Genomic DNA, 12,315 nt, shown 5'->3' on the forward strand with positions numbered 1-12,315 from the left:
GAGAAAGATCAGCTTTCCAGCCTAAGAAGCAATTGTCCCCATGGTTTTGAGCAAAATTTATGTTGTCTCCCATAGACTTAGAGATTCCTCACGAGAAATCACTGAGACTTTTGTGTCTCTGATAAGTACATGGCTTTCCTGAGCAGGTGGCAGGGCAAATCTGCCCAGCCTTTAGGCTCTGAGCTGGGTGGGTGGAGGAGAAGCGAGAGAGTGCTTGTTTGAAAGAGTGGCTGAATTGTTCTTGTTTGTTCGGCAGAATAAGGATGGAGCAGCTGATGGCAATAACACAGGAGGAGACGGAGCATCTACGCAGAAGGGAAGTGGCCTGTAAGTCCAGACAACTCTTTGGGGTGGTAAGGTGCAAGAAAGGCCTGGTTCCTCTGGAGATGCACCGAATAGGTGACAGCCACGTGGGAGATGCTCCTGTCGCACACACGTTCTTGCTGTGTTGCTTGGTGCAGCGGGGCAGAGCTGCAGGGGGTAGCATTGCACGTGTACCATAGCTGATCCACTGCTTCCACCTTCAGCTCGCTGCCGGTCCTCCTTGAGGTGCAAGCTGTGCTCCCTGTGTAGCTGCAGCATGTCACACAAGGAGTTTGTGGGACTGGATGTAAGCACACAAAGTGCTTCATATTTCAGAGGTACCAAACAGATGGTAACTGATCAGGTGCGTGAGGCAGGAGGTGTATGGTGAACAAGAATGGTGCTAGGGAGCCTTTTCTGCTCATGATGACCATGAACAGATCTCCTGGGGTTGCGAGGGAAATGGGGTGTGTGTTGTCACCCCAAGGATGGGTCACTCGCAGTGGGACGGGCAGAGCTGCAGCCCATCTGAGTGTCGGTAGGCAGGGACTGGGCTCCTCTGAGCACCGAAGAGATGCAAGCGCAGGCAGAGCAGAGTTTGCTCAGCTAATTTCCCAATAAATAGATATGAGTCTTGCAGCTGAATGAGTCGGCTCTGAAATGAATGAAACAGAAAAAGCAAGGATAGGTTGGAAATGAGAGAGAAGGCACTGTTAATTGCAAGTGATTGTAGCAGCAGTGGTAGATGAGCGCCTGCTCTAGGCGCCTGCTCCTGACGCAGACTGACAGCACTTCTGTCTCCTAGATGCCATGCAGCAGATGCTGGCCGAGAGCTACAAGAACAAGCTCATCCAAATGACCTACGAGTCTCGTCGGCAAGACCTTGTCAACCAGGCCTGCTCCAGGTACAGTGGGAGATGTCTGGGGCTGGTGGTACTGTTGTAAAGTCCCTTTCTTCCCAGCAGTCCCTGCTGTAATTCCCATATGTCCACCCGGGAACTCCTGCAGCCGCTGGAATGCAGCAGGACAGCTGTGGAAGAGCAGGTGACAATGCAATTTAAAGAAACTGTCAAACTTGATTAAATGAACCACCTTCTAACCACAAGAATATGCATGTTAATCATACTTTGGATGAACTATCACTTTTTTACACTGTTTATTTTACTTTATACATTCTGCTAAATATGGAGGATGAAATTAGACTGGTCATCTTCGTGTTTTGTTAGCCAGTTCAGTGTCAAACTCTGGCACAGAACTCCTTTCCTCACCTCCCAGCGTTGTCTCAAGGATGCTGTTCGTACGTATGTAGGACTTGTCGCATTGCTATAGGTACAGAGAGCATTCTGGCTTGCTCTGTTTACAAGAAGGTGAGAAATTTTAACCTGGCAACGTCTGGCACTGAACAGAAACAACTTTGTGTGCCTGTGACCTGCCCAACAGAGAGCAGACACGGTCCTGCCTGCAAGTGCAGGCAATATATGGCCATGTTGTCTGTGTCTCCTTCATCAGCACGCCCTTTCCAGTGCAGGATACCAACGTGCAAATTCATCGCCCGAGCAGCCTGCTGGGGCAGCAGCAGCCCCTGTTTGGATTTCAAGCCGGGCACATGCCGGCAGCGGTGCTTCGGCGCTGGCTTGCTCTGTGGTGCAGGTTTCGTTTGGTTGTAGGGAAGGAGGTTTTAAACCTGCCAGCCTTCAGCTGTGCAGTGCCCCGGCTCTTCACCCTTGTCCAGTAACAAATTTCTCCATTCCCGGATTCCCTGTTGCCTGCTTTTCCTCTTGTTTGTGTCAAGAGTCTGAGACCCAACAGTAACTCCATGGCAAATCCATCTTCTTGCAGCCTCGCTGAGACGGATCAGAAGTTCCAGCAAATCCTGGCTTGGCAACAGCTGGATCAGAACAAAGCTGTCGGTCAGATCTTGCAGCAGGTAGGCGAGGGAGCAAACTGCTTGTGGGGGGGATCAACTTCTGCAACCGCACAGGAAAGCAGGATCAAGAGGAGCACAGGAGCAACAGTGGCTGAGCTGGGCTGCATGCAGAATTTATTTTATTTAACACCATGTGCTAAGCTTTGAGAATCTCTGGTATTCTAACAAACTGACTTGGGTGGTTGAAAGGAAAATGTATTTATTTTTTAAGTAGACAGCAAATTTTTGGAAAAGACAGCACCACAGACCAGGGGAAGCAAAACCAGTCTGATGATTAATGGAGAGGATTTTGACACAGAAGTCCTGTCTTTTTGGCAGGTTTCCTGGGTGACTTGGGGCAGGCTGGCTACAGGAAGCATTTTCAAAGCCTCTGCTCCCTTTGAACACCTCATTTTGAACCTGAGACCTCTGCAGCTCATTTTTCAGAAGTGCTGGGCAGCCATGCCCTATCGCGCTGAGCCTGGTGCTCAGTGCTGCTGAGAGGAGACATGGGGTTCATACAGAGCATTCAAAATCTGCCTTTGAAGAACATGACTATAACTTCTGTGTCTGTCTGTAAAGTGGGTTTTACCTTTCGGGACTGTGGGGTCTAAGTCACGGCGTAATCAGGACACGGTTGCCCAGAGTAAGCACTGTTCAGGTGCTTGCACGTGAGTCACTGCAAGGTAACAGGGCTTAGCCCATTTGCAGCGGCATCAACAACCTCACTGAGCAGGACTTTGCCTGTCCCTTAGATTGAGATGCAGAAAGCTGCCTTTGAAGCTCTCCGGGTGAAGAAGGATCTTATGCACAGGCAGATCAGGAACCAGGTGAGTCAGCAACAGAGGAAAGAGCAACCAGCTCCTCGGCTCATACCGCCATTTGATGAAACCCTTCTGAGGAAGATTAAAGCGCTGTGAGCATAGAGCAGGGTCTGGAGGAAATGAAGAGCTCTTGTATCGCTAAGAGCTCTGTAACAAAGCGTTTGGCAGTGTTGGCTGAACTACAGCCTCCCAGCTCCATAGGGGGAGCGTCAATGCAGGTTTTAGATTCGTGGAAGTAGTGGGATTGCCATTGCTTCAATCATCTCAGCACTAAAGTGGATGAAGTGCTGGAGAGTGGTCACTAGAGGACAGACCTGCATTGGCTCGGTGGGGGTGATCTGCAATTGCAACTACGATTTCCTTCAGGGTGTGTACTTAGCAGGGCTGCTATTTGCACGAGTCCACCGCATCTCCATCCAGCACATCAGAACTGCACCTTGAGCCATAAGTTCACCTTTTCTTTCCCATTCTCAGCCTGCCTTCCTGAGCTCCATTCTGCAGAAGGTGCAATGCGATAGTCGGGCGGAAGAGCAAGAGCTGGTGCAGAAAGTAGTGGTGGTTGATCCATGAAGATGGGAAAGTAGCAGTGGTTGATGCACAAAGATGGGAAAGTAGCAGTGGTTGATGCACAAAGATGGGAAAGTAGCAGTGGTTGATGCGCGAAGATGGGTGGCTGGTTTCTGACACAGTGCTCCAGAACCTTCCCTCCTGATCTGACACTAGCAGAAAAGTCTCAGGCCAGGAGCTGGTGGATAAGCTTAAGAGCTTGGGTATATTGAGTCACTCAGTGACCAATCTCTGCTAGAAGCCTATGGATTGTGCATGGACAATCCAGGAGATGAGTCTGACAACTCTCCATTGCTTGAGTTCATCAATAAGAGCCCTGCAGTTTGCTCGCCCCTGCTCTGTTTGTTTCTTCATACCGTGGCTGGACCTTTCGGTATTGAAGTCCAGCCCACCCCACCAGCATCCTGCACAGGCAGTGAACGGGCAGGAGCCATGGGTATTGCCTGCTGCAGAGCCCCGGTGTCGGCAGGAATTTCGTGGTCGGTGGCACACATGAAGCAGCGTGGCCTGGGGATGGTTGATGGCCTGGCAGATAGGTGAGCTGGGCTCTCCTCTTGGCTTTGCTGTGGGATCTTGGGCAACTCACTTCACCTCTCTGTGTCTCAGTTGCCCCACCTGAAAGAGCACGTATCGTTGTGGGATTTGCTGGAGCATCTGGAAACCAGGACCCTGCCCCAGTTAACCTGCAGTTTGAGCGGTGGTGCTAGGAGGACTTTGACAATTAGTTGCTGCCTTCCAGAGTGGCTGCAAAAGGTCTGGCTGAACAAACTGATTGCAACGTGCTTCTAGACTTGAACAGAAGGTGTTTAGAGTAGAGAGACAATTAGAGAGCGGGGGACACAGCTCCTCAGGCAAAAGATGCAGAGCGACCCTAAGAGCATCCATCACGGAAGGGCATTAGCAGGTTCCCCAAACTTCTGGGCGGCTCTGCAGTGCCGTCCCTCCCAGGGCGGCAGTTAGACCTCATTTTAAAAGAGCATAAATTAAAGTCATTTCAAATGTCAGTAAAAAATGTTTCATCTTCTGTTTAGATTAAATTAATAGAAACAGAGTTATTGCAGTTGACACAGCTGGAGTTAAAGAGGCAAGAACTGGACACAGAGACGCTGCAGGTATGTAGGGCCCTGGGGCTGCCCCACCACCCTCTCTCTGCTCTGGGATCGTAAAAGCTCCACTTGCTTCTTTTGCTCCTTGCAGTTTCCAGACGGTTTTATGCTTAGTCAGAAGGGTACTTACCCACAGGACACCACAAAACCCTCTTTGTCATGGTAACACGGGAACATTGCTGCTGCTCCTAAACATCTTGATGCGTTTTTCAGGGGAGAGACAAATGAGCTGGCCCTGATAGCAATGGGCAGTTCCAGGTCTGCTGGGTGGGGAAGGACTTTGCGATCCAGTTGTTGGCTGTCCCAGAAACACCTGCCTGCTGCACATCGCATGGCTTCTTACGTTGTTGTGTTGTGTTTTGTTTTTCAACACCTGCCAGTGATGGCTGTCAGCTCTGCCCCTTCGTTTCTGAGCCTTGTGTCCCAGGCTGCTCTGCCCCGCCATCCCACCATTCGATGGGCTGACTTCATCAGCAGTCACACATTGAGGAATATCAAGTTTGGCTTAAGCAGCTTGGCTTTAAATTTTGTTATTATGCCTTAGCATCAGTTGTTTTCTTGTGTGTGCTATTTGCCAGGTTAGGTCACCTGTTTAGTGAGCCCGAAATCAGTAGCAAACACCATATATTTGCCAAGAGTAGTGCACCCAGCAGGCCGGTAAGTGCTGACTTGACAGGACTGCCTCTGAGCCCTGGGCTGGACACCTTGACTTATGAGATTTGGGTTATGCTACCTTAACTCATGCGGCTCCTCCGTATAACGCTGCAGTGTTGGAGGCCTGATGGTGGGAGACCGCCCAAAGCTCATGCAGGGAAGACCAAGGAACCCCAGGCAGATGCAGTTCCAGTGACACAGGACTTGGATGATTCCTGTTAGCTGACCGCAGGAGTTCCAGATGAGTGCAGAAAACGAGGCTCTGCCCCAGTGCCCATCTGCAGCCCAGCAGGCAGCACAGTACGTTTGCAACTTCGGCACCGGACACTAGGAAACAAGGCCTAAACAGCTTCGTCTCTCTGGGTACCCCCGGCCGTTTGGCAGTCGGCAGCCCCAAGGTTCCCGCTGTGATCGAAGCCCCAGTGCCCAGGCAGTGCCCACAAAGTGCTTTGGCAGAAGCTTTTCTGCAGTCACGCTCGATACCTCCCGTGCAGCAGACCGCTCCTGCCTCCCCCAACAGGCAGGTGCTTTAGTAATGAACTTGATAAATCCTTGGAAAGCGGGAAGAACCAAAAGCGCCCTGAGAAAGGGAGGCGTTTGCACAGGTCTCTTGCAAGGCCAGTTTGGGAGAGAGCGATCCCAGCGGGGTGTCTGCAGTGCGGGTGGGCAGGAGAGCTCATCTCAAGGTTAGCTGAAGCTGCCTGGGTTTCTCGGCTGGAGCAGCTCCCACGTGTCGTTAGTTGTCCCTCTGACCGCTGTGGAGGTCCTGACGCAGAAGAGCTTTCCTGCCTCCATCAGGGCAAAGCATCTCTGATCAGCTAATGGTGGGGTAGGTGTTCCTGTCTCCTGCTTAACCAGAGGACCTTGTCCCTCTGTAGGGTCCAGATGCCAGTCGATGAAGGTTTCCCCACAGTTCTTCTTTAGGAGGTCAGCCCTTTAACAACATCTTGTCCCTTTGCCCATGGACATCTGAAGTCCTTGCGGCCGATGACTACTGGCCTCTGCTCAGTTAATGATCCTCCCAGCAGGTATGAGCTGGGACTGAACCATGCAGAGATGCCACGTGGTCTGACGTTCCCGAGACAATTAACCTCTCCTCATCGCCCAGCGGTGTGGCTGCAGGGATGACTTGCCTTGCCCTGGTACCCGGTGGTGCTTGGTGGGAGAGCCCAATGAAAGCAAGCTTCCCAAAGGCCTGGGGAGGTCACTGCCTTACCTGTCCTGCAGGCTTCTAGACCTAGTTTCAGGTGGTCTTTCTGTGCTAAGGAGGGGGGACCATGAACGCTTGTAATGCCATTGACTGAACTTCTGATGGAGCGATGAAGAGCTGCAGGCCAGCGCGGTCTGGGGCTGCCCGGGGTGTGCTGGGGGTTGGCACCAGCACGGGATCGAAAGAAATGGGTGCAGCTTGAGTTTGCCATGCCAGCTGCTAGGAGAGGATTCAGGCTGTCTGCTCAGCCGGGCCGAGGGCCCGTGGAGCACAGGGCTTCCACATCTGCTGTGGCTGGTTTGGGTATGGTAAGTGCTTTGCTGGAAATCGGGGCAGGGTGATGGCTTGCAGCTGTATGGTACGGAGATGTGGATGCCAGAGTCCTTCTGTTGCAGGGGGTGATCACAGAGCAACGCCAAGCACTCGGCTACCTGCTGCAGCAGCTTCTCAAAGAAAAGAAGCAAAGGGAAGAAGAACTGCGACAAATACTGGTAACGAAGGCCCCCAATTAGGTGCTGTAGATGAGGAAGCGCAGGGGCTGGCTGCAGGGAGAGGGTCTGTGGGTCAGCAGGGGAATAAAGGGGAGCAGAGGAGGGCTCTGAGGGGTTGTGTCCAATCCAGAGACTGATTTAACTTCAAAAAGTGCTAATGCAAGCTCTCAGGGGCACAGTTAGCTCCGTGCCCTGGTGCAGCATGAGGCACCATCATCATCATCAGTCTCCCCTGTCAGGAAAGGGCGTTGTAGTGGGAGATGAGCACAATCCCGCGAGGGGCCTGCGTGTGGTCTTGTAATCCTGAAGACCTCCAGACTCTCCTGAGCTTCAGGAGACCAGGCTCCAGTGTCTGGGGCAAAGAGCGGAGGGGATGCACAACCCTAGCCTGGCTGTGGGGGTCAAAGTGGGACCAGCCTGCAGAAGGCCAGAAATGCCCATCTTAGCATAGCTGTGCCCACCGCAGTGCTCTGAACGGGCCCTGCACAGCCCAGGCTGTTGGTTTCCCCTCCTACACGTCCAACTCAGGCACCTGCCCTAAATACCGCTCGCCACGTTATCTCGGGCTGTTGAATGAATGAGTTTGTTTTTCAGCTGGAAATGGAGGCAAAGAGCGAAACCAGACAGGAGAACTACTGGCTGATCCAGTACCAGCGCCTGCTGAACCAGAAGCCCCTCTCCCTGAAACTCCAGGTCGCTGCTGCAGTTAATGCTTTCGCTGTAGCTGTGCTCCGCTCTGCAGAGCACGGGGCGGGGAGCGAAGGCCTTGCCTGGACCCAGAGGTTCGGCGAAGGCAGGGAGCAGGGCACAGGCCCCTCGCACAGGCTGACGAGCCCGCGGAGACCCCGGGCTGCCCTGCGTTGAGCCGTCGTGCTCTGAGCAGGGCTGCCCAGCAGCCCTCTCTCATTCCAGTCCGTTGGAGGTTATGGGGCTGCCCAGGTCTGTGAGGAGCCAACGCCTCAGCTGTCGGCCAGCTGGAGCTGCCGTCCCACCGTCAAACCTGCTGGGAGCAGAGGACTGAGCACCTTCCAGACAGGGCTTTTTGTTCCAGCTGAACGCCCAACCAGCTCTGCTTGGCTCCCCGAATTCCCCTGCAAATCCGTCTGAATGCAGCAACTCCTGTCTGTCCCTGCCCTAATGTACTGAGCCAGGGGCTTCGTGCTGTTAAAATACCTGCGGGGGTGGCCGCAAAGGGACGGAGCCGAGCTCTGCCCGGGCTGCATTTCAGCCTGAGTTTGCAAAGCAGATGCTGTTGCAGACATCAGCTGCCAAAGCAGTTATGTTCCACTCTTCCCAAAACACAGCATTTTGAATTGTGCTCATAAAATGCCTAGCGCCAAAGCTCCTCCGGCTCTTGGGCTTTTGAGCTTTAGTGTCTGCAGGGATGCAAAATGCTTCGAGCAGGGCAGAGGGCAGGAATGAGCAGCGTGCCTGGCCGTGCTGCCAGCCTGGCTGCTGCCTGTCCCCGTGCTTTTTCTCGAGAGCGAAGTCTGGGAGCTCGCCTTGTGTTTTGCAGGAGGAGGGCTTGGAGTGGCAGCTGGTGAACCTTTTAACTGAGCTGTCCGCAGGACAGTACGTGCCAGTCTTTGCACACCATCGAATATCCTTGCAAACGCTCAGCACCATGACTGCCAGTGACCTGGAAAAGGTACGAGACAGCAGATACACAGTGCAGGATGAGACCGACTGCGCTGGGACGGAACCTGCCCTTGCTCTGAGCCCGGCCGTGCTCGTGGCCGTGCTCGTGGCCTGGCAGGAGGAGGGTTGGTGCTCCTGGTGTGTCACCTCCCAGCAGAGAGCGGTGCCAGTGCTGCTCTGTGCCCTGTCCGAGTGGGCCAGAGCTCTCCCAGAGCGCTTGCAGGGTGAGCTGTAGCTTGGCCCTGTCTTTTGACATCCCCCAAATGCTCTTTGTAGTAGAAACGGCACCAGGGGAGTTCCCTTATCTGGCTTTGACACCATGCAGAGGTGCTTCCCTTGGCATGGCTGGGCCTTCCCAGCGAGGCCCAAGAGTTTGTTCGCAGTGTCCCCTTGGGGACATGTGTCTCCTCCTTTCCCCTCCGAGAGCTAACAGCCCTGCTCTTGCACCGCAGATCGGCGTGACGGAGGCTGGCCTGCAGCATGCCATCCTCAAGCGAGCTCAGGAGATCCTGGCTGTGGCCAAGACGATCCCAGGTACCATCAGTTCTTTTCTGCCTGGTCTCTGACACTCGCAGCAGGTTCCCGAGCCTTGAATGGGGCGATCTGCAGGGCCAGATGCCTCCCTTTGGGGAGCGGAGCCATGCAGGGCTGGTGTGCGAGTAGGAGAGGCAGGGACCGCTGGCGGAGCTCGGGCTGCGCTGTCAAGCCAGTCCCATCGACTTTCTTATTTATTGGAGCCCCGAGCTCCCATCTGCTCGTGTGTGTGCCAGTGGGTGGGAAATGGGCAGCTCTCCTGGTGCTCAGACCTCCTGCTTGTGGTTGCAGAGCTGCTGAGGACGGTGGACGCTGAGGTCCCTGCAGCCCTGGAACCCAGCGCTCCCTTCGAGGAGCTTCCGAGCCCCGTGGTCCCGATGGCTCCACCACTGCAGTGGGACGAGAAGAAGTCGGAGTGCGTTGTCTGCATGGAGAAGGAGGTGAGACCCCGGCACATGCGTGATGCTGGAGCAGGGAGTGGAGTGAGGGCAGCATCCAGCCCATTCCCCCGTATCTGTATCCCCAGCCTGGCCCTGGCCTGGATGCTCATCCCTCCAGCTCCTGAGACTTAGGCATTGCAGCAGGGAGGGAGGCAGGGCTGGGTCGGGCTCCTTGAGGGCTTGGGAAGGAGCTTGCTGAGCTCCTGTGCCGATCTGTCCGCACAACAGCCGTGGGAAGCGTTCACAGGGCTGCTCCAGCCCTGACCGTGTCCTTCCCTCAGCCCCATTGCGCTCGTGCTCTCTGCAGAGCCCAGCACCTCGTGCACACACAGCCCGGGGATGGAGATCGGGGTGCGTGGCTCTGCCTCCCGCACTGTGACACCCCTGGGTGATCCCCGTCTCCTCCAGCCCCATTTCCTCCCGTGCTGGAGTACGGCGGTGCTGGGATGAGCGTCACGGGACAGCTACACCCTCTGTGTCCTCTCCTCTGTCTCTTCCCCAGACCCAGATGGTTTTCCTGCCCTGTGGCCATGTCTGCTGCTGCCAGACCTGCTGCGAGCGGCTGCACGCTTGCCCCCTGTGCCGCAAGGATATCACCCAGCGCATCCGCATCTTCCACAGCGGCTAGGCAGGGCGGGGGAAGGCGAGGCTGCCCGGCACCGCCTCCATCACCCCTTCCTGGGGCGACGTCCCCCTTCTGCGCCACCTCAGTGTTAAACAGACACTCGCACAGCATGCCCAGCACTGCCCTCCTTGTGCACGGTCCCGGGCTGGCTGCTGCTGCACCCAGGAGTCTCAGCACCCTCCACGTTCCCCGATGGCTCCTTAGCCTCTGCCTTGGGTTCCCTCTTCATCTACGTCCCCTCCTCCCGCCTGCCCGCCCAGCGTCCTCTTGCCTGGGAGCACCGGGTGATGGAACTGGGAGCAGCTGTGACCCTTCCTCTCTGCCTGATGGATTTGCCTTCGGAAATGCCCCTTGCTCAGCAGGGACGCAGTGCCATCGCTGAGGCCACTGTGACTTTGCAGCTCCACCGCCGTGGCCGTGCTCCTGCATCGAGCAGGGCTGCTCGGAGGTGGGTGAATCTCCCGTGGGAGGACCCGGCCAGGGGCGTGCGGTGCTCTGGGATGCTGACCATGCCTTGCACCTATGTCATGCCAAAGGTCCGGGGCTTCTGCTCTGGCGACCCACGGGAGTGTCTCTGGGGCACTGGTGGGCTGCAGCCACGGGCAGCGGGTGCCAGGGCAGAGCGAGGAGCTCCCCGACCCCTAATTTGTCCTCCTGTTGTAGGGGAGAGTCTGCAACAGACGCAGATCCAGGACTCGAGGGACCCGCTCTGGCCAGAGGAGCCCAGTGGGATCCCTCATCCAAAAAACACACGTTGGGAGCAGAAAGCGTTGCTGCCACGCGACAGCCAGCGCAGGTCCAGCAGCGAGGGGGGGCTGGGGCTGCGCCCGGTGCAGCTCTGCATGGCCTCCGTGCAGCGGCGTGTGGGTAGTTCTCCATTGTCACTAATAAGTAACGATCCCAGAATTCTTTTGTCTCTTGACCTTGAGGTATAAAATGCAGAGATAAGCCCAGTGCCGCCGCAGCCTTTCCCCCAGGAGAAGCTATTAAAAAGCAGCTGGTTTCTGCTGGTAGTTGTTTGCTGCCTTTTTCCTTCTGGAAGCGGGAGGACGCTTGAAAGCCGGGGGAGCAATGGCAGAGCCGCCATGTGCCTGGCTGTCCCGGTGTCGCCGCCTCCTCTCCCTTGTCCGACCGGGAACAATTTGAGGAGCTTGGACTTCTCCCAGGGAGCTGCACTCTGCAGCCCTGGGGACTTCCAGGCAGGGGCAGACCTCGGACTCTGCTGGGGCCACCTCACGTGTGCTGCACCCGTGCAGCGCATCCCCGCGGGGCACGTGTGCGGCCTCATGGAGGGGGCCGGGCGGCTGGTGCGCAGCCCTGTGTGCCGCCAGAAACCCCGGGGGACGTGCCGCGGCGGCAGAGCCAGGCCGGCTCTGCGTGGCCCTGGCTGAGCCCTTTGGGGACAGCCCTGGGGACGTTTCCCTGCTGCAGCCTCTGTGTTCGTGTTGAGCTGCTGCCGCACGTAGGAGCTGGCAGGTCCCATCCAGGGACTTGCTGGGTGCTTGGGTGGGGACCTGGCAAGGGGGGGACCCAGCAAGGGGGGACCCACGGGCGCAGCTGGCGATTGGGGTACGGCGAGGGGAGCCCTGGCAGGGATGCCTGACCGAGGGCAGGGAGGCTCCCCTGCCCGTACCCCTCCCCGCTCCCCCTCGCCCGGCGGGGTGCAGGCAGCGGCGGTGCTCAGCATTCCCTGGGATCAGGGAGGAGAAAGGCGTCGGATGCCGGCCTGCCAGGGGACAAAGCGCGGTGAGGCAGCAGGGAGGGTGGCAGGGCCCAGCCGTCCCCTCCAGAGCCCCTGCTCGCCCAGGACAGCCAGGGACCATGCTGGGAGCCCCGCTTGTCCAGCAGGAGAGGGAGGAGAGACGCCCTGGTTCCGCCAGCTGCCCCAGACCCGCTCAGCAGCAGCGATGCTGCAAACCACCCCCTCCATCCCATCCCATCCCGTCCCGTCCCGTCCCATCCCGTCCCATCCCCTGCAGTGGTGCCAGCGGTCGGCGATTGCCCAGCGCCTTCATGT

The 12,315-nt window shown here is 56.4% G+C and overlaps 1 protein-coding gene across 4 annotated transcripts in view; it reads left to right on the forward strand.

Moving 5' to 3' along the window:
- The window catches only part of LRSAM1 (leucine rich repeat and sterile alpha motif containing 1), a 28,379-nt gene extending 17,112 nt beyond the window's left edge, over window positions 1–11,267 (forward strand). For 2 of the 4 annotated variants that reach the window (XM_082327845.1, XM_082327846.1), the window contains 11 exons: window positions 257–327; window positions 1,109–1,208; window positions 2,143–2,230; window positions 2,965–3,039; window positions 4,632–4,712; window positions 6,966–7,061; window positions 7,656–7,754; window positions 8,578–8,709; window positions 9,152–9,233; window positions 9,525–9,673; window positions 10,176–11,267. In XM_082327845.1, the coding sequence (XP_082183971.1) occupies window positions 257–327; window positions 1,109–1,208; window positions 2,143–2,230; window positions 2,965–3,039; window positions 4,632–4,712; window positions 6,966–7,061; window positions 7,656–7,754; window positions 8,578–8,709; window positions 9,152–9,233; window positions 9,525–9,673; window positions 10,176–10,301 (1,099 nt within the window). In that variant the 3' untranslated portion in view covers window positions 10,302–11,267. The remainder of the gene's footprint in view (window positions 1–256; window positions 328–1,108; window positions 1,209–2,142; window positions 2,231–2,964; window positions 3,040–4,631; window positions 4,713–6,965; window positions 7,062–7,655; window positions 7,755–8,577; window positions 8,710–9,151; window positions 9,234–9,524; window positions 9,674–10,175) is intronic. The other 2 variants (XR_014229875.1, XM_082327847.1) reach the window with 2 other exon arrangements.
- The last annotated feature ends 1,048 nt before the right edge of the window (window positions 11,268–12,315 follow it).

This window comes from Platalea leucorodia, assembly GCF_965183815.1.
Source record: "Platalea leucorodia genome assembly, chromosome: 15".
Taxonomy (NCBI): Eukaryota; Metazoa; Chordata; class Aves; order Pelecaniformes; family Threskiornithidae; genus Platalea; species Platalea leucorodia.